Consider the following 22,427-nt stretch of genomic DNA (forward strand, 5'->3'; position numbering starts at 1 on the left):
CATAAAACAGGCTGCTCTTGCTCCCATTTCACAGATGGAGAGGTAAGAGGTTGAGACAGAGACTGACCCACAAGGCACCTCCAGCTCATTAGGACTGAAGCTTCTGTGCACATGGCTGCTCTCTGCCTTTGACCAGCTACTGACATGTGCAGAATTAAACCTTTTTACACATAACAGCAGGTGTTTGGGGACGTGGGATTTTATTCCCATTGGTGGGGAGCAGATGTTGTGGCCTGCCTAAAGTGTCACCCTAAGCATTGGGGGCGGGCGGGCAGCTAAACACCAGCAATCCAGCGCATGACGGATGTCTGAAGGCTCTCGCATGCACTCACACCACGGCCCTGCACCTCGGCACGCATCCGTCCCTTTGTCCCAGTCCTTGGGGATAATCTGATTTTGCAGCGAGTTGTGTGACGGGGATCAAAGGGCGTGCCACAGGGTATCTATTTTAGCCGGGGACCTGTTCTGTGAGGAGAGGAGATTAACCCCTGGCCCTCCTGGAAAGGGACGGATTGCGAAGGCAGAGGGGGCTTTAGGCATGACAGATGAGAGGGATTAAGGAGTTAATTCGGCAGCGTGCCCTGGAATAGTAATTCCTTTCCCCTCCCACCATACTTCGAGACGCTACAGCATGCTGGAGCATTGCTGGGCGCAGTCAGCGTGATTGTGGGGGGCGGGGTGGTGCCTCCTTTCCGTTCAGCTGTGCTGCCAGTTATCCGGACAGCCCGACCCATTGCAAGTGCCTGGCTTGCTGCTGCACACAAAGGGAGACAGCGAGCCAGCCAGCCATCCTCTCCCGCTTTCTGCCAGCTTTTTAAAGGGAGCGCTGCATGCTCAGCCTCACAGCTGCAGCGCCGGGTTAACCAGTGCAGCTTCACCTCGCTGTCAGGGGGTGGAAGGAGAGGGGGGGGGAGAGACAAGGGAATCCCGAGGAGGCTTTTTTTGCAGGAGCCGACCAAGGCTCAGATGGATATCCTGGGTCTGCGGAGACCTGCCCCGTGATCCGGTGCTCCTTGGTGGCTCCTGAGCTTTGCGCGTTCAGCATTTCCATGGTCCACCGGGTGTTGCAGACGCATCTTTGCAGTACGCGCCTGCATTGATTTCGATCCAGCAAGCGGAGTCAAGCCAGCATTGAAGCAGCCCCGATGCAGCTGCTTTGGGTTTGCGTTGAAGACGATGCAGGCTCGAGGTTTCTGAAAGCCACAGAGCAAATGGAGGGGGCGATTTAAGAGCCGGATCCAAGCGGGGAGAGGAATCCTTGCAAAGTGTGGAGGATCGATCAAGAGGCGCGTTGCCAGCTCGTTTGGGTGTTTCTGGCTTTCTAGCAAGTTCAGCACTTGCGAAGGGGACAGCGCCTCGGGCCGCCTCCGTCCTGCAGCAGAGCCCTAAGTTGAAGAGCGCCCCTCCGAAGTCTCCTGCAGCTGCATTGTGAGGGACCGGCCCCTTCGGCGCACCGCCGTCGTGCTCTGCCACCCGAAAGGGGTCCTCTCTCTTCTGTCAAGGAGGGCTGGGCGAGAGCGCAATGCAAGTCTCCATCGCGTGCACGGAGCACAACCTCAAGAACCGGAATGGGGAAGACAGACTCATCAGCAAACAGAACACCACCACCCCGAACTCAGTCAATGCAGCCCGGGCGAAATTCCGGACGGTGGCGATTATCGCTCGCAGTCTTGGGACCTTTACCCCTCAGCACCACATTTCTTTAAAAGAGTCCACAGCAAAGCAGACGGGCATGAAATATAGGTATGGGAAAACTCTTTATTCACACTGTTTCAGTGTCTTCTCTCACACCCCCACCCCACCCCCCACGTTGCGAGAGATTGTCTGCTAACCAACCAGGAAATCTTTGCATAAACCCCACCAACAAATTTCTAGAGTCCAAGAAATGGATGCAGAAAGAAAAGTTTGACGCCTTTAGAAAGTCACTCCAGTCCAGTCCTACCTAGGTTTCAGTCTTCTTCTTTTTTGCAGAGTCCCCTATATTCTGTATTCTAGGTTTTCTGGTTTATTTGAATCCTACAGAGTAAGTATTCAGGGGAGCAGCATTGCAAGGGATGTTTTACCTTTTGCCTTACTTGCATTTAGGACTTGGAATTAATAGGTGACACTCCAAGCTCTGTTTGGAAAAAAAGCTTGCCTCTCAAGGCACTTGCTGGTTGGTGCAAAACAGCAGAGCCTGTTAAACTAAGTTAGATAGTTTTTGGTATTCTAATTATCACTCATAGGCCTGTAAGTGACTTGCTGCCTATGGACAGGGAAGGATTTGCTTTTTCTGAAATGCAGGCAAAGCAACATGCTTGTCCCTATAAAATATCATTTGTTACCCCAAATCATCTCCTCTACAAAGTAGAAAGGAGAAAGAACCGAAGACTGTCATAAATGAAACTTTGCAGACTGAAGTTTTGTGTGTGTGTGTGTGTGTGTGTTTTGGCTTGGCTAATCAATCAATTGCAATTAATCTCACACATCTTATTTTCTTAATGCCTCCTTTCCAGCATACGGCATTTGATGTCAGAATGGCTTGTTTTCCAAAAAATAAGGGGGAGAGATGGCAGCATTCATAGGCTCTCTTATGAGCGGAGTTGTGACTTAGTCATTGAACAAGCCACAGAGTTTTCTGATGTCATGCAGTGGATAGTGTTGGAGTTGAACCCAAGAGACATGGCTTTAAATTTCCGGATTCATTGGGTGGCTTTGGGAAAGTTACTCAGATAGTACAGTCTTTTGTGTTGCTTGATCAGGACTAAATCCCACTGTGTTCAGTGGAGTTTACTCCCAAGTAAGTTTTGAGTAAGATTGCAGCTGGAGTCAATGCTTAGCAATTAGAGCTAGGGAACTGATCATTATTAGCAGCCACATGACGGGGTGGCTAACCTTTTTTTGTGGTGGGGGGGGGGGTTGGTCTAATTGAGGCAATCACCAAACTTCCAGAATATGCTTGCCAGCAGTGGGTGTGGCCAGCCCATACTCTTGCATGCACACTTGCAAATTCATGCATACACACAGGATGCACACCCACACATGTGGGCACAAAGACAGCTGCACATGCATACACCTTAACTAGTCCATGGAGATCAACTGGGGATGGTTATCACCACTCCCCTCTCCATTCATCAAATGATGACCAGGGAGAAGGCAATTCATCCACTTCAGCATTGTGTATATGTTCATTGTTTTTCTTTTTGTCACTGCAAAGGGCTGGGTGGGAGAGGAAATTGTGTGGCAGGTAAATAGGAACCTAGGAAGTTTCCTTACACTGAGTCAGATTCATTGGTCCATCTACCTCAGTGTTGGCTACAATGACTGGTAGTGGCTGTCCAGGGTTTCAGAACCCTACCTGGAGATACTGGTGGTTGAACCAGGGACCATCTCCATGCAAGGCAGATACTCTACCCTTGAGCTACAGTTTCCTCAAAGTTGCCCTCAAAATGGGCATTAGCCACCCTTGCTCTGGAAGAAGGCTCTCGTTGAGTATGATCAAGCTCAAGGTGAAATCACTTTCCTTCTCAAAAACGTCACACTGGTTAACAAATACTAGTTTAGCAGGCAAATTTTACGATGGAAAGAATGTGCCACATTCCTCTTTACTGGGAATACTTGTGCTTTCCAGAGGTAGATGATTACTGTCATAGCAAGCAGCCCAGGTCTTAGAGAATTATCTTCATGGCTGAGGGTCTGAAGACATATTGGTGCTTGGTGATGGGACATAAGGGCAAAGAGCAGTGTAGTTACAGGTCCCTGTAATTAGTTTAGAGTCTCTATATTCTGGGGGGACATCTACAAGTAGTTTTTGAGTAATCTGGGAGGGGGGCACTGTGATGGCTTACATTCCTCCAGCTCTTCTACACAATAAGCCATTAGAAGTAGCAATGATCATGGGTGGTAAGGGAGGCAGCAGGGAGGCAGCAGTCTCTACTACATAGACTGTTGTTTGAGGGGTACAGCATGTATTGGAGGCTATATCTGCACCCATTCATGGTCCAAGAAAAGAGGAACCCCCTGCCTTCTTACAACACTCTCATCAGTTGGCACCCATTCCTTATTTATTTTACTTATTTTAAAATACAGCTGCCCACATTAGAATATATCAGAGTGGTGTACAGAAAACCAAATTAAAGTATAAAATACACAGTAAATAAAGGTTAAAATAACACTGCAACACTAGAAGATGACCAGCAGACAATGATTTTAACAATTCATTCAGTAAAGACTGAAATTAAAAGGCCTTGAGCGTGCATCTAAAAGAGTAGGTTGTTGGAGCATGCCTTATCTCAACTGATAATGAATTACACCTCAAAGGGGCCACAACCCTGAAAGCCCTGCTACTAGGAGATGCAAGGCAATTCATAGAATCTCTCGGTACCACCTGAAGGTCTTCTGTCATGGCCAGGCATGGGCATAAGGGGAGATACAGTCTCTCAAGTAGCCTGTTCCCAAGTTGTTTAGGAGTTTCTAAACAAGTCACAGCACCTCACTTGGTGGCACATAGGCAGCCAATGCAGCTGTTTCCACATATATGTTGATGATGGCTAGCTCTAGACGGCAGCCTCACAGCAGCATGATGCACTAACTGTAGCTTCCAGACCAATGTAAAAGGGCAGCTCCACGGATAGTGCATTGCGGTAGCCAGGTATTGAGGGGACCAATGCATGGACCCTTGTGGCCAGATTATTCCTGTCTAGGAACGGCTGTAGCTGGCCTACTAGCCAAAGTTGGTAAAAGACACTCCTGGTCACTGAAGCCACATCAGCCCCTAGTGACCCTTTAGGAGTCAAAGGGAACGATTGGAAAAGCCCCCTCTCTTTTGCAGAGCTCTCTGTCTTCACCTGTCTCTCCTTGCTGAGATTTCTATTTCTTTGTCACACAAAGAGACAGCACCAAAGAGCTACCTCTGTATGCTGTTCATTTCATTGATAAATCACTTGTGAGACATCCCAATGTGATTTACAACAAAACAAAACAGATATATTTATGGACACTACCTTAATCTTACAGAAATAAACACTTTGTTGTACAACTGGAGCCTCTTATCAAGTAAAGGGCAGAGTCTTTAAAAATATGTATTGATTCATACCTACTTTGGGATATACTAGGCACATTCTCTAAAGAAATTTGGCAGAGCATGACTAACCAGGAGAATGTGATGTTTGCTGAGGTTTGCAAGGGAAAGACAAGGGCAGGAGAGTTGACTGGAAGGCAGAGACTTGTGGCAAAGAGCAAGTGTTTGTTTTCTCCCACTCTATCCACCCATCCTCTTATCTTAAGTAGCTTTTGTGTATCTAAATCCTTTACCCATCATTCCACCCCTGAAGTAGTATGAATTAGCATACAGGACAGAAGGAGATTCACTTCCTCCAAACTCTGTGTGCGCATTGGATATTGAGAAAAGATACGTTGGCATGTGTGCTGGGTATTCCAACCAGCTGTCTGTTATGGGCACTGTTTCCATCTCTGCATGAAGTTAGAAATGTATTTCAATAAATAATCAGAGGGACATAGAACTACATGGGGAGAGAAAGGGTTTGTTTGTTTGTTGTGTTGGTGGGTCTTTGATGGGGCGTTTGTCTCTTTAAGTGCAGAATGGAGCTGTGCATAAAAGGGCAGGGGTAGTTGGCACCCTGATCAGGAGCACATTTTGCCTGTGTATGCACCATACATTTAAATTGCATTTAAAACAAATCCCCACAAAGAACCCTGGGAACCCTGTCACTTATCTTCACAGAACTACAATTCCCAGCACTCATAACAAACTTCACTTCCCAGGATTTTTAAATATTTGCTTTAAATATATTGTTTGTATGCAGGTTTCTCTCGAGTTAATATTTAACCAGTTTGCTTTAGGATGATACCGATATAATGTGAGAGCTGAGCATACTTGGGAAATATCCACAGCTTTCTTGTGTAAAGTTTGGACACTGTAAACTAGCTGCCCTTTCACTGAATTTGCACACAGCTACTTATCAAACAGAGGATTTAATCACCTTCTGTGTTTGAATTTTCTTTGGAACTTACAACATTGCAATAAGTATTATACAGTTGGAAGCTTATTTTATTAAATCTGTAGCCATATGGTAGCATGTGTATAGGGTCGGGGGAATAAAAAGTTACGTATCTGTTAATCTCTCTGAAGGCCAGCCTCTTTTGATTGCAAATTCATTGATGATAATTCTGCTCCTCCAGCTCTGATGCACTGTGGCAGAAACTTTGCTTTCTGAAGGTTGTATCTGATTATTCCCTCCCTCTCTCATAATCCCAGCACCTGGGAATACAGCCTTCTATTCTTATTTAGAGCAAATTGACATTGGCTAGGAATTAAGAAGGGAGCCTATATTTTTACAGTTTTTGTTTACCTCCCAAATGGAAAGAGTAACAATAATCTAAACCAAGGATAGCCAATGTGGTGTCCTCCAGAAGTTGTGGGACAACAACACCCATCACCCCCAGCTAGGATGGCCAATGGACAGGGATTATGGGAGTTGTAGTTCAACAATAAAACTGGAGGGTATCACGTTGGCTAACCCTGATCTAAACCTCTGTTGTTCAATGTCATTTGGGACCAGATTACCTTAAAGACCCCTAGCACCCATAACATCCTACTCATATCTTATGGCAGATGTCCATCAACAAAAGTGGACACAAGAACAAGACCTTTTCTGTGGTGGCCCCAATTTTAAGGAACTCAATTCTGGGAGGAGCCAGGCAAGCCCTGTTGCTGTTGTATTTTATTGATAGTCATTAATGCATCTTAGGGATCATAAACTGCTTTGTGAAATTATTGTTCTGAAGAACAGTTTATTAGCGCTCTCTCTCTCTCTCTCTCTCTCTCTCTCACACACACACACAATGAAGAGGGCAAAAACTTATCATGGTACAGAACTAGTCCTAATAAACTTAAGTCATAGAGAGGGAAATAGGGTCCCTTAGGGAAGGGAAGTAGCTCAGTGGTAGAGCACCCCCGGGTTCAATTCCCAGCATCTCCAGGTAAGATTGGAGGAGATCTCCATCTGCAACCCTGGAGAGCAGTTGCTAATCAGGATAGACGATACAGATGGACTAATGCTCAGACTCAGAACAAGGCAGCCTCCTCTGCTCAATGGAAACTTATTGATAGTGAGAGCAGTTTCTCAATGGAACCAATGACCTAGAGCAGGCATAGGCAACCTTCGGCTCTCCAGATGTTTTGGACTACAATTCCCATCATCCCTGACCACTGGTCCTGTTAGCTAGGGATCATGGGAGTTGTAGGCCAAAACATCTGGAGAGCCGAAGGTTGCCTATGCCTGACCTAGAGGGGTGGTGGGCTCTGCCTCACTGGAGTTCTTCAAGCATCAAGGTGCTAGGTGGCCATCAATCAGATGCTCTAGCTAGATGGTCTGTGACCGTTTAATAAAATTTGATTTGATTTGATTTGATGCTCTAGCTCTGTATGTCCTGCATCAAGCAGGAGGTTGAACTGGGTGGGCTACAAGACCCCCTTCAACTTCATGGTTCTATACATACTCTTTTCCAGGAACAGCCAGAAATACTCTCCTCACTAAGATCGCAAACTGGGAAAACTCACTGATTTGATCATGAAGGAAAACAGCCATCTGAATCTAAGTGAGTGGATTAAATTTGCAATTTTTGTACACTGGAGGCACACATGCATAGCGTGTTTCTGACCATGCTGAATCTTCCAAAGTTTCAAACAGGTGCACTGCAGAATATGCACTACAGTAAATGCACAGAATGAATTATGGTGCTGGAGGAGACTCTTGAGAGTCCCATGGACTGCAAGAAGATCAAACCTATCCATTCTCAAAGAAATCAGCCCTGAGTACTCACTAGAAGGACAGATCCTGAAGTTGAGGCTCCAGTACTTTGGCCACCTCATGAGAAGAGAAGAATCCCTAGAAAAGACCCTGATGTTGGGAAAGATGGAGGGCACAAGGAGAAGGGGACGACAGAGGATGAGATGGTTGGACAGTGTTCTTGAAGCTACTAACATGAGTTTGGCCAAACTGCGAGAGGCAGTGAAGGATAGGCGTGCCTGGCGTACTCTGGTCCATGGGGTCACGAAGAGTCGGACACGACTGAACGACTGAACAACAACAACAACAAATGCACAGAACTGTATGGAGAGCCAGTGTGGTGTAATGGTTAGAATGCTGAGCTGCAGGGATTCATCCTGATCCATTATGATGTGCAGCTCCAAGGGAAGGCAGTGGCCCAAATAAAATGGAGAATAGCACACTTTGAGTTATGGAATCAGCTGGAAACTGCAGCAAAGTCAGGACCCTGGACAAGGTGACGGTTCAGGACCATGGCTAGTAGCAGAGTTCATCCAAAGCAGAAATATGATGTTGTCTCAGCAGTGCCTTGCAGTAAAAGACAGATAGTCTGGGCTGGGTGACCAAGATGAAAACCCCGCTGCCTGAGTGCTGCATCTGGACAGTTAACGAGTCAGTGCCTTTCCCTGCAGGTGTTCAGTTCTGCTAGGCAGTGGGGATTCAAGTTGGGGAGACATTTTCAAGAAGGCTCCTTGTGTCTTTCCTAATCCTCACTGTGGTCCAGTCATCAGTGTCTGCTGGCAGAGATGCCTCTTCAGTTTCAAGGAGGACTTCAGTGACAGTGGATCTACATGGCAAGGACCAGGCAGTGGATCCATCTCCTTCTTGGGGCTACTGTTGTAGGAGGCTTTGTATGATTCCTGATCTGGGACCCATGACATGTTCCAGGTACCCCATTCAGATACAACTGACCTCGGGCCAGTTGCTATCTCTTAACCTGAGCTACATTGAAAGGGTGTTGTGTTTAGGTTCATATGAGCACAATAATCAAATAACCAAGGTATGGGTCATGGAGCTTTGCCATCCTTTGTTGGGGAACATTTCTTTTCTTTTCTTTTTTGCATTTTTGACTCTTTTTGTTTCAGGTATGTCACTGCTTAGAAAATGTAGGTGCTATTTAGAATTATGTATTAGAAATAGTATATTTCGGTACCTACTAATGATGAACACCTGCCCAATTTTAAGTCTCCATAAGACCTGGATAATACTAAGTCAGAGCTGTTTTACAGAATACTTTTTAGTGCTTTATTATTTTAATCTTTCATTTACTTACACAGTACTTTGCCTCCCACGTCTGGTAGGCAGCTTTTGAACTGCTGCAGCTGAAAAGAATGGCCCTGTCAGTGGTTTATATAAAGGGGGAGAGAGAGAGAGAGAGAGAGAGAGAGAGAGAGAGAGAGAGAGAGAGAGAGAATTAATGTGTGATGCAGAAATGAAGAGAGCCCTTCATGCGTACAACAAACTTGTGGGATTAGTTCCAGATCACAGACCAGCTATAGAGTCAAACACAGGAGGGTGGGAATCCCTATTAATGAGGAGGTGCAACTGACATTCCACTGAAATCATGCAGATTTAGATGGATGTGAATTGAGCTATTTTTCTGTTCAAGGTTGCCCCACAAGCTCTTTCCTTCTCTCTTGTGGGGTTCCAGATCTACATTTACCCTAGTCCACGAGTGGGAAAATAGCTGGGCGGGAGGTGTTCCTGAGTAGAAAAATTCCCATCAGAGAAATGGTCGAGCTCACGTGCATAAAAATGGCTAAGCACAGATTTACATAAACCACAACCACAACCCCACCCCCACCCCCCGCCAAAGCAGCTTTGCTCCTTTATAATAAAAAAATACACTTCCTGTGTGAATTAATGTACAACATTTACTTGCTTGGGGCATCAATATTTTTTGGAGTGCCAGTGAAGCAGATGGCATTCTGAGTGTTGCTGCATCCCAGTAATTTTTGTACAGTAGGATAGGTTTATAAACACACCCCACTCTATTCCACATTTAGAGAAGCCAAAGATTTGTCCAAGGACACATTCAAACGAAGCCAAAACCCTACGGTGCAAAGCAGAACCCATGAAGGGTGTGTCCTTCTCCTGTAGAGAAGGTGTGTGGATGGGAGAGAGTTCCGAGGACCAGATCGAGCTGCATTTGGCCCTTTGACCTGAGTTTCCCAACCCCTGACCTAACAGAATGCCTCTACTTCTATGTGCCTACCTAGACCAGGGGTCCCCAGACTTACCGGACCGCGGGCCGCTTCCTCTAGCACCGATCGAGCAGCGGGCCAGAGGGTGGGGGAGCGCGTACCCACACGCTATTTCCGGCACACTTTCGGGTCGATGGAGCGCCGGAAACAGTTTGTGCGCATGTGCACAGGCCTCTGCAGACCCTGAAGTGTGCCAGAAATGATGCTTGCACATGTGCTATTTCTGGCGCTCCACTGACCCGAAAGTGGGCAGCCATGCCATGCCAGTAAGAGCGGGTGGTGGCAGCGGGTGGCGGGGGTTGCTGGGAGCCGGATAAATGAGCCCCTCGGGCTGCATCCAGCCCGCAGGCCTTAGCCTGGGGGTCCCTGACCTAGACCCTAATATCAACGATGCAGGCCTTACAGCTGAAGTATGGAGGATGGCAAAAAGAAGCAATCACTTTAGCTTTTGCGAGCTTTTAACAACTTTTGCTATCTTGATCATTAATTTTTGTTCCCAGTCAGTCTGTTGGTGACTGCTCTTTTCTTGTAGGGTTCTTTGGTTTCCTTTGTCCTCCTTGCTGTGGCTTCGTTTTATCAATTTCACATTGGCACCAATGATGTGGGATGTACTTAAATTGATATGGGATGTACTTAATCATTTTATTGTACGTTGTCAAGAGGCTTTGGCATGTGGTGCCAAATCGAGGAAGAACAAAATGGCATGCAATCCGAAGTTTAGAATCATAGAATTGTAGCATTGGAAGGGACCTTTCTTGCAACAGGCCCTGCCCACAGAGGCAAATGAGCTCACAGACTCACTGCTTGGCCACGGCCTGACTGAACTCGAAAACAAATCAGTTCAGCGCACAGTGCCTTCTCCAATAGCACCACATGTTACCTTGTTGAAAGAAGCATTAAAGCCTGCAGGAGTCTCAGATTCCACTCCATGTGAGATGGCAGCAACCTGACAAGCCAGTGAAAATATTTTCAGTCCTTCTAAATCTATTCATATTATGGTTCGTTAATTCGGTGGCCCAAAAAAAGTCCATATCCTCTAACGCCGTCCTAATAGGTGCTGCAAATCTTTGAAAAGGTTTTTTGTTGAAATGCTTGGTTGGGAGAAAAAAGGCTCTATCTCCTATGGTTTTTTGAAAGCAGCCTTCTCTCTCTCTCTCTCTCTCTCCCTCTCTCTCTCTCTCTCTCTCTCTCTGTGTGTGTGTGTGTGTGTGCCCTCACTTTAATTGCCTTCAATACAGCATTCCCAGTGAATTTCCCATTTCATAAATTTTGTGCTTAGTGGATAACTCTGTGCTATGGACTCCCTTCCATAGGAACAAAATTCACCAGCAGCCCTGAGCCCCATTACTGATGACAGATTCTCCTCTGGTATGTTTATACTTTTTCATATCGATGCAGACTAGAGAACAGAAAGAAATTTCAACTGCTCCTGAAGGAAGGTGAAAAATCAGATAACAAGCTTGAAAGATAAGCTACTCATTCAACCAGCATCTATTTGTAGCCCCAAGGCACTGTCCGTGTTACTTCTAAAATGTTTTGGACACGCTCTTAGCAGTCGAACTGGGCATATGTGGAAATGTGAGGTCTGGAGGATAAAATGAAAGGAAGGGTGGAAAGGGAACCCTAAACAAGCAACTGTGATGGTAAATATTAGATCTCAGTTCATTTGAGTGTGAAAACAAATCCATCTGCACAGTAAAAAAAATATATAATCACATGAGATTTTTCATTCTTAAGGAAACCATTTAGCTATTTAAATGCCCAGCGAGAGACTGATTTGCTAGCCTTTCCACAGAAATGATACAAATTTCCAAAGGTAGTCCTAGAATTCATTTGTGTATCATCCATTTTAAGGTACTGAAGTAATTCTTAAGAAACTTCTCTACAGTGGTACCTCAGGTTAAGAACTTAATTCGTTCTGGAGGTCCATTCTTAACCTGAAACTGTTCTTAACCTGAGGTACCACTTTAGCTAATGGGGCCTCCCGCCGCCACCGTGCCCCCAGAGCACGCTTTCTGTTCTCATCCTGAAGCAAAATTCTTAACCTGAGGTACTATTTCTGGGTTAGTGGAATCTGTAACCTGAAGCGTCTGTAACCTGAAGCGTATGTAACCTGAAGCATCTGTAACCTGAAGCGTCTGTAACCCAAGGTACCACTGTATTGTGTTTTTAATATTTTGTTGGGAGCTGCCCAGAGTGGCTGGGGCAACCCAGACAGATGGGCAGTATATTATTATTATTATTATTATTATTATTATTATTATTATTATATGTATGGCAAGATCCTACTTTTGTATAAGACTATAAGGTGTACTGAAAACAGCAAAGAGCTTCATTTAAAACAACAAAACTTTTAAGAGCATAAAAAAATTAATAATAATGGAGAAGAAGGCTATGAATGGCTACTAGCTACAATGGCTCTGCTGTCCCTCAATTGTCAGAGACAGTGTGCTTCTGAACATCAGAAGCTGGGACTCACGAGTGGGGAGAGTAATGTTGTGCTCAGGCCCCGCTTTGGGGTTTCTCATAGGCAATTGGTTGGCCAATGTAAGGATGGCATGCAGGACTAGACAGGCCTTTGACTTGCTCCACAGAGGTTCTTCTTACATTCATAATTAATTACAAATAACAGCATCAGCATTTACGTACAACTAAAAGCACAGTGGGACGTGGGTGGTGCTGTGGGTTAAACCACAGAGCCTAGGGCTTGCTGATCAGAAGGTCGGCGGTTCGAATCCCTGCGACGGGGTGAGCTCCCGTTGCTCGGTCCCAGCTCCTGCCCACCTAGCAGTTCGAAAGCACGTCAAAGTGCAAGTAGATAAATACAGTGGTACCTCGGGTTAAGAACTTAATTCGTTCTGGAGGTCCGTTCTTAACCTGAAACTGTTCTGAACCTGTAGCACCACTTTAGCTAATGCGACCTCCCACTGCCACTGTGCCGCCAGAGCACAATTTCTGTTCTTAACCTGAAGCGTTATTTCTGGGTTAGTGGAGTATGTAACCTGAAGCATATGTGCCCAGAATTATTGGTGTGTGTGTGTGTGTGCTTTTTAGGTATAGTGCATACACAGCCTTGGTCTCCAGATGAGCAAGACATAAAAAGAATCAGCAACAAACCATGCTCACGGTTTTCTCCTTGTTAATGACTGTTATTGCATGGGGAAATACTGTTATGGCAAAATTCTTTCAGGGATTGTGGGGCTTCTCTGGTATCTTTCAACAATTCCCTTCTGCCCAGGTTCCTTGACTGTTGGGCACTGGGAGAAGAAATTCTCTCTCTTTTTGTGCTGTTGATTTCATCAGCTGAAAACTGCTTGTATCCAGGGCTCCCTTGTCCTATGCTGTGCAGCCAAGAGCATCTGGGAAATCGCTGCATCGTATGTTCATGCCAGAGGTGGTAGCACAGAGCATGACCTCATGTACAGCATCTGCTCCAGTCTCACTTTAGTTCATTGTATGGGAATCATAATACAGAGGCGATTGCTAGCAAGCTGTGGGCAGACCCAGAAGGAACCAAAGAAGCAGTTCAGATAACTTGGCATAAGAACCATCTGTGAGCTATTGTGACTTAAAAAAATTAGGACTACTGTTGAAGGAGTCTCTCAAGTGTAACCTAAGCATAGAGTGTTTTATTCTTTATTCTGTTCCGGAAAACCATTACTGTGCAGTGCACTTCATAATGGATCGTGGAACAATGGTGGCAGGCTACAGAAAATGTTAGAGCAGTCCATCACGGCTTCAATGTGCACACAGCTCTTAGTCAATATCTATTTTTCCAGCCGGTGAATGGATTCTGTTTTGCAGTTCATACAGTGCATATATGAGTTTTAGAAGTGGGGATGAAATCAAAGTGACATTAAAGGTGCAATAAAACATTGTGGAAGCGCTGCACACAAATTTAGCATTTGACGTCTAGTGCTATTTTCTTTTCAAACAAGTTTCTAGCTCTCCCCATTGCAATATCTGGTGAAACCATAGACAGCAGAGACATGATGCCCGGGCTTCAAGTTAGCAGGGAATAGGACCTCAATATTAAGTAAACATAGAAGTTGCTGTCTTTAGTGTGGTGCAACTAAATTCAAACTGGGTAATTTCAAAGTATGAATTACAACATTTTGAATTTCTGGGTAGAAAATTTGGTGTGTCAGTTGCTCTGCAACCCTTTGAACAATTTCTGACTTGCAGACTGGTTTGGGTGGATGCCTTGTGCCTTCAGACAAAATGAACAGGATTCACTGCTAGTATTAGAAATGGCCAATTACACCACCACCTTGGCTTGGATATATTTCATTTGGGGTTGTACTTTTGCCTTCACCTGACCTGCTCATGTCAGTGAATATAGCTTCCCTTCAAAGCTTCTCTACTTGTAGCTTTTATAGACACAGCACAGTCGAGTATTATGCCTTAGCTCAGGGGTCAGCAAACTTTTTCAGCAGGGGGCCGGTCCACTGTCCCTCAGACCTTGTGGGGGGCCAGACTATATTTTGAAAAAAAAAATGAACGAATTCCTATGCCCCACAAATAACCCAGAGATGCATTTTAAATAAAAGCACACATTCTACTCATGTAAAAACACGCTGATTCCCGGACCGTCCGTGGGCCGGATTGAGAAGGCAATTGGGCCGCATCTGGCCCCCGGACCTTAGTTTGGGGAGCCCTGCCTTAGCTGGTTTTTGCAGGCAGCTGTGGAGTGGTGGGCTATCCTGCATATGTGTTGATGAAGCTGAATACCCCCAAGTTCTTTTGTCATATTGCATCATAAACAGGGGCGTAGCAAGGGGGCGGGGGCGGTCTGCCCCGTGTTCCATAATGGAGGGGGTGACAAATTATCAAGGAACAATTTTTTTTTTTTTAAAATCCCTGCTCCAAAGGTCTTATCTTACTATACTAGGGATTATATAGCTATATATGAAATTTCATGCATATTGGTTAATATCTTGACCCTCCTCCACCAAAATAGCTGTTCACTTGGCTGTTTTCCTATGTCGTGAAGGCTGAAATTTCAGTTCAGTGGAGCATTTACTGTTCCCAACCCTAACCCTGTGGAAAGCCATCTAATTAGACTTTAATTTGATTTTGAGATGTTTTTAGGAGGTAATTTAATTATGGTTTGATTTTATACCAATGTTATGTATCTGATGTTAGCCACCCTGAGCCCGACTTCGGCTGGGGAGGGCGGGATATAAATAAAAGTTTTTTATTATTACTTGTTATTATTCTTTTGTAAGAAAATATGAAATAATGTAAAACCATTTTTTGCGGGGGGGGAATCAATTGGGGGGTCGACAAGAAATTTTCCGCACCAGGTACCACCTGACCTTCCCTTGCCTAGGGGGGGGGTGTGACAAAATTTTGCCCCCGGGTACCAATTTACCTTGCTACGCCCCTGATCATAAACAAATACAAGTGAAACCCAAGGGTTCACTACAAAGCCAGCCATGTTTTCCCTGGAGATATATGAGCATCTGGCTTTGAGCGGCACACCTACAGGGAAGCCTTGTAATAAAAACACCATTTCTAAAGTGGGGGAGTGGGTGGTTATTGGTTGTTCTTGTTTTTATTGTGTGTTTTGTGTTTTGATCTGGTATTTTTATGCTGTGAACTGCCCTGAGAACTACAGATGAAGGGTGGTACACAACTGTAATGAATAATAGTAATCATAAGTAATCAAAATATTTTAAGAATACATATCTAAAGATTTTAAAAACCTAGTTTAACACAACCAGACCAGTTGTTTATGTCTCCAAAGGTCGGGTGCACAATTGTGTCCCCAGCTAAAAATGGTCATTGTAGGGAACAGACTCTACTTTCCCCAGGGGGAGAGAGCGTCACAAAACTGGGGTGCCACCACTGAAAAGGCCCTTGTTAAACTGCTGTTTATACTAAAGGTGAAAGTTCTATCACACTTCCTATTTATTTATTTTTTGAGTGGTAGAAGCAACTTCCTACAGAATCAGTTCCAATCTGAGAAGGGTAATCGTCTTTTATTTACAAATATGCAAGCTAAGTGTGTGGAAAGCAGGCAAACACTCAAACAGATGGTGCTATTTTTCTTAATAAAAAAAAAGGAACATCAGTTTCCAAAAGACAAAACCATGATATTAGAGCCTTGCACCTTGGGAAAGGTTCTTGCTATTATTTCTTTTTAAGAATATTTATAAGCCAACAGATCATAAACAGTAGCATGATGGTGTATGATGAAAACGTTAAAGTATCATAAAATTGTTGGTTGTTGTTGGCCTCAGTCTGTCTTAGGAGATAATGGAGCAACACACTTTTGGAGGTAAAGTAAAACTGTTGGAAGGTTGCAGTGCCTGCTGTGGCTATAGAGACTGATACAGGAGAGACATGTTTTGCTACAGCTGGGGCAGATGAAGGAATCTGGAGCAGATGCACCATGGTGTTATCTTCTCTCTGTGCTCCTCCCAGCAGTCATTCCTCCTCTGGTCACCGCTGTGGATGCACGATTTGACTCCCATATGGTGGGATTGGTGTTGCCAGCATTCAGGTCCCATTTGCAGTCATCTTTGTAACACAGAGTTGGTCTGCCAGAACTATAAAATCATTAAAATACAGAACAAATAACCAACATGGAATCAAATTGATTCTCTAAAAATACAGTGGTACCTCTAGTTACGAACTTAATTCGTTCTGGAGGTCCGCTCTTAACCTGAAACTGTTCTTAACTAGGGGCGAGCTTTCGCTAATGGGGCCTCTTGCTGCCACTGCACTGCCAGCATATGTTTTCCGTTCTCATCCTGGGGCAAAGTTCTCAACTTGAGGTAACTCTTCCAGGTTAGCAGAGTTTGTAACCTGAAGCATTTGTAACCTGAGGCGTTTGTAACTCGAGGTACCACTGTACTCGCCAAAGCAAAAACATTTACAACCAGCAACAAAATATCAGAACCTGCCGGGTTTCAATAGGTACTGGTGCCACTTCACTTAAAGTCTTGGTTCACCTAGAAATTAAGTGAACATGTGGAAGGAGCAGGAGAACTCTTCCAAATGGTTCTGTTGATCTAGCACAGGGGTGGCCAACTCCCAAGAGACTGCGATCTTCTCACAGAGTTAAAAACTGGCAGTGATCTACCCCCTTTTGAGGGGGTTCAGGTCAAAGTTGTTGAGATTTGTCAAAGTTGTTGAGTTTTTTCAGGGAGGAGGTAAAATGTTGAGTTTTTTTTAGGGGAGCCACAGTTGTTCAGCTTCTTTGGGGGAAGCCAATGATCTACCAGTGAGCTACCCATAGCAGGAAATTCCCTTATTCCAGTGCCATTTCCCATTGCAAAAAAAGGGAAGGTTGACAGCTCTGGATGATCTACCGCTGATGTCCAGTGATCTACCGGTAGATCACAGTCTACCGGTACCTGTTGGACATGCCTGATCTAGCACATGTATAAGGGGCAAGTTGGCCCTTTGGGTAACCTGGTACTAGACTGTTGAGGGCTTTCTACACCAAATGCCATATCCTTAATTTAGCTTGGTAATATACTAGCAGCCAGTGCAGAGCTTTCAGTACTGGTATGGCAGGCCACAGAACTCTGTGCTAGCTACAATTTCTGAACCAGCTTTAAGGGTAGATGGGGTTGCCATATTTCGAAAAGTGAAGATCCAGACACAAAAGTTGTTGAGCTTTTTGAGGAGTTTTTGAACTATTTCTAAGGAAATTCCCCCCAAAAAACAACCCCAACACTTTTACCAATTTTCAGAAATTCAGCCCGGACGCTATTTCCAACAGATGAATCCCAGATATGTCTAGGAAATCCCGGACATATGGCAGCCCTAGGTAGATGCACATAGAGCACATTGCAATAGGCTGGTCTAGCAATTACCAAGACCTGCACAACTGTGGCTGAGCCTAGGAATTAACAGATGGGGAGGAACTCTAGTGAAAGGGATGGAAAGACTGCATTTTTAAAAAAGCAGGCCAAGAGACCCAAAGCATGGTGCGGTGCAAGGGACCCAGAGCTAAGCGTGCACGCACACCCCACCAACCACTGCTAACAACACCCCTGCTAAAACCCAGTGAGGCTGGTTCTATATTAGATTATTAGAATCACAATGAAGAGCCAAGCAAGGAAAGCAATGCCTCTGCATAGTAAACAGAAAAAGGAAAGAGAAGGATGCTCTGCTGTCGCCTTCCAAATGAGATGCAAAAGAGAGACCCGTCTGACCACTTGCAGTATTGAATGCTCCCCTGGGTACTCCTTTTGTAAAAGCCTGGCCAGATTCCAACCTGTGTAATGACATTTTTGCCTACTTAAATTCCATTGGTGCTCTAAGTGACTAAGGTGCTCTTTTTTCACTGCTTGCTGGCCTTAACTGTTTGAGTGACCACTGCAAATTCCATCACCTCCTCTTCTGCCTTCCATGTTATGGCCAAATATGCTACTACAAGGTGATGCCTGGGCACTGGACCAAATATACAAGATTCTTGCCTTCCCTCCAGGCTCTCAGCAGCATAACCTGGCAGGGTTAGCTCAGTCACTAGAGCCTGAGATTCTTAATCTCAGGGTTATTGGGTTCGTGCCTCATGTTGGGCAAAAGATTCCAGCATTGCAGGGGGTTGGACTAGATCACCCTTGTGGTCCCTTCCAACTCTGCAGCTCTAAGATTCTATGACCGGGGCAAATATGGAAGGTCTTGCCTTTTCTCCAGCCTTTCAGCAGCACCTAGCAGGGCTGATGGAGAGTTGAAATGAATTTGCTCTCAAAATTCTCCATTACAATTGTGATATTTTAGGGTATTTGCCAATTCCTTGATGCCTGTGTGTGACATGCAGTGGGAATTCATTTTCAATATTTCATATCCAGCAGCTGATATTTAACAATATTTGGCAGCTAATGTGCAACACAGCATTTTAATGGTTGTTAGTGCTGGTGGCTGATACACAATGATGTCATGTAGTGTTTTCAAATGTTCAACCTCCAGGGAACAGTAGCCATATCAGGGGCTGATATGGAACTTTTGGGTGTCTACACCCCTTCTTCTGGGTGTAGACATCAACTTATTGTGAACTGGGAGTGTGTCACGTGCTCTGCATGCGAAAGATCCCTGGTTCAATCCCCAGTATCTCCAGGTAGGGCTGGAAAAGTCTCCCACTTTGAAACCCTGGACATCTGCTGCTGATTGGCATAGGCAACTGGCTCAGCACACATATAAGACAACTTCCTGTGATCTTTCTATACCCATGACCAGGGCTTTTTTTTCAGCCGGAACTCGACAGAACTCAGTTCTGGCACCTCTCAGGTGGCCACCATTGCAGTTAAGAGAACAAGTTCTGGCACTTCTTTTTCTAGAAAAATAGCACTACCCACAACAGGTAGGTGAAAGGTAAAGGACCCCTGGATGGTTAAGTCCAATCAAAGGTGACTATGGGGTTGCGGCGCTCATCTCACTTTCAGGCCAAGGGAGCTGGGGTTTGTACACAGACAGCTTTCCGGGTCATGTGGCCATCATGACTAAACCACTTCTGGCACAACGGAACACCATGGCGGAAACCAGAGCGCAAAGAAATGCTGTTTACCTTCCGCCACAGCTGTACCTATTTATCTACTTGCACTGGCGTGCTTTCAAACTGCTAGGTAGGCAGGAGCTGGGACAAAGCAACAGGAGGCCACTCTGTCATGGGGATTCAAACCGCCGACCCTCTTGTGGCTAGTGCTGCGGAAGATCAGTGGTAGTGAGTGAGCTGTCTTTCAGCTCTTCATCTCAATGAGGAATTCCTGTCAAGCTGCCAAAGAACTCATGGGAACTAACATGGGACACAACACAGGAAGCTGCCTAGTACTGAATCAGACCATCTGGCTCAAAAAAAGTATAACGTAGAGTTAGAAAAGGGAAGCCAAAATTATCAAAGGGATGGAGCAACTCCACTACAAAGAAAGGTTACAGCATTTGGGTCTCTTTAGTTTAAAGAAAAGGAGAGTAAAAGGTAACATAATAGAAATTTAAACAACTATCCAGAAAGTGAATAGAGAAACATTTTCCTCCTCCCTCTCCTGTAACACCATCAATTCGTGGGCATCCAATGGAGCTAAATATTGGAAGATTCCAAGCAGATAAAATAAAGTATTCCTTCAAAGAGCGCATAAACTATAGAGTTTGCTCCTACATGACCACTAGCTTGGGTGGCTTTGAAAGAGGGCTTGACAAATTCATGCAGGATAAGGGTCATTAAGAGCTATGGTTTTCCTCCACAGTAAGAAGCGTTTGCTCCTAAGTACCAGTTGCTTGAAACCTCAGGAAGGCAGAGTGCTCTTAGGTGTTGCTTGTGGGTTTCCTACAGGCCTCTAGGTTGCCACAGTGAGAACAGAATGTTGGACTATGTAGGCCCAACACAACACTCTTCATATGTTCTTAATATTGTCTACACTGACTGGCAGAGGCTCTCCAGAATTTCAGACAGGGAATCTTTATCAACACTACCTGGAAATGTCAGAGACTGAACCTGGAACCTTCTCATGTAAGCAGATGCTCCACCACTGAGCTGTAAGTTTTCCAGAAGATATATTGAAAGCACTGGTAGACCCCCTTTGACAACATATTAAATAGCCTTTGATTCAGGGTAATAGTTTTACCTGATTGCTTTTAATTGATAACCAAGTGATGATATTAATATTCCAGTTACACCAATTTGTTTAGTCCCAGTTGTGGAAAATTCTTTTTAAAAAATCAGGACAAATTAACTGATTGACATCTGATCACATCTATCTTTTAAAACTGATATACCTGCAAAAATGATGGCAGGAGGAGGAGGAGGAGGAGGAGCCAGACAAACTGTGTTAAACAATTAATGTTAGATTTATACATCTAGCTCATGTAGTAATTAGTGTGAAAGCCCAGACAAATACACCTTGCGGATGATTAGACATATTATGGAAGTTTCAAATGATGGAGTGATAGTCATTGTGTAAATGTATATCGACTGTCAGACATTCAGCAATTAGGAGTGGCTGTTCAAAGTCTTCTATGTCTTTTTGGTACAATTCTTTCTCCTATAAAATATATCTTCCTTCTCTAGCTTGACACCCAAGATCTATCATCTCTCCCCTAATGATGCCATCCTTTTAGTGATTCCATTGCGTTCAGCTGCTTCATTGACACTTCAAACATCCCTTATCAGTGCTAGATTGCCCTACATGTTGTTGCATTGTATTGCAGGGCCAGATGTAGAACTAGTTCTCAGGTACTTTTTTATGCCAGTCTCCCCAGGATGCACAATAAGACCTATCAATCACCTTAAGTCATATGATCATCAGCCAAGGCCCTGTTGATGGTGCCTCCCCTTGGTGCTGCCCAGTTGGCACTGACCCACAACAGGGCTTTCCCAGTGGCTGTTCCCCATTTGTGGAATGAGTGAGGTGTGTCTGTCTCCCTCAGTGTTAACATTCAGCAGGGACTTGAAAACATTCCTCTTCATCCAGACATTTGATGGCTGAAATATGCTACTCCTGACAATTTTAAAGTTATTAGCTGTGAGATTATGGGGCAGCTTTAAAATGTTTTTAGAGGTTCTTAATGTTTTTAAATAGTTAACATGTTTCCATTTGTTTTTTAATTTTTTTTTTTTTGCTGATTTCTTTCTTTGCGGCCCTGGACTCCTTTGAGCAGGAGGGCAGGAGAGGCCTGTAATAAAAATAAATATTTAAAAATTGCATTTGCTCTCTTCGGGTGCTTTCTAATATGCCAAATGAACTATGACTCAAAGATTGAAAATGCAATACTTGTTTGCTTTCCAAATGCAGCTTTCTAATCTGCATCAACCTGGGGAAAGCAAACAAACTCAAATAACATAATGAGTCCAAACAACAACAAAGGGCACATGAAATACATTTTTGGGAAACGGAAAAGCTATCAGATCTGCAATTTGTGTAGGTGGTGGTTTTTAGATCCTTGCTCGCCACACATTCAGATCTTATGTGTGTTTGCTTGGAAGTAAGCCCAGCTGAGCTCAGTTTTTATGCACGCTTACCTGGGAAAAAGCCCTAGCAAACACCATGGAGACTAACATCTCTAACCATAGAAGAGATGCACAGAGAATTGCACTATACCCATGCACGGGATTTCATCCCTAGAATTCTGCGGCTCTTGCTATTTCCAATGATCAGGCTGTGTTATTGCTTTTGTCCACAACATGGTGCCCTCCAGTTGTTGTTGTACTACAACTCCCCATCACCTTTGACCATTGACTATGCTGACTTGAGTTGATGGCAGTTGGAGTCCAACAGCATTTGGAGAGCATCACACTGGCTACCCCTGTTTTATGTACTAAAAATGACACCCCACAGACTCAGCAGGAGAGGTATCAGCCAAATAGGTTTCTCGAGGTTTTTAAAGGGTTAAAAAAACTTTGTGGGGGTGCAGAACTAAGGGGAGAGTGAACAGTCCAATAATA

General features: G+C 44.6%; 1 protein-coding gene across 1 annotated transcript in view; it reads left to right on the forward strand.

Moving 5' to 3' along the window:
- The first annotated feature begins 913 nt into the window (after nt 1-913).
- Nucleotides 914-22,427, forward strand: part of KCNAB1 (potassium voltage-gated channel subfamily A member regulatory beta subunit 1) — a 151,948-nt gene continuing 130,434 nt past the window's right edge. Inside the window, 1 exon segment of the mRNA XM_033150493.1 lies at nt 914-1,743. Coding sequence (XP_033006384.1) covers nt 1,523-1,743 — 221 coding nt within the window. The 5' untranslated portion in view covers nt 914-1,522.

The sequence above is a fragment of the Lacerta agilis genome, chromosome 5 (genome assembly GCF_009819535.1).
Source record: "Lacerta agilis isolate rLacAgi1 chromosome 5, rLacAgi1.pri, whole genome shotgun sequence".
Taxonomy (NCBI): domain Eukaryota; kingdom Metazoa; phylum Chordata; class Lepidosauria; order Squamata; family Lacertidae; genus Lacerta; species Lacerta agilis.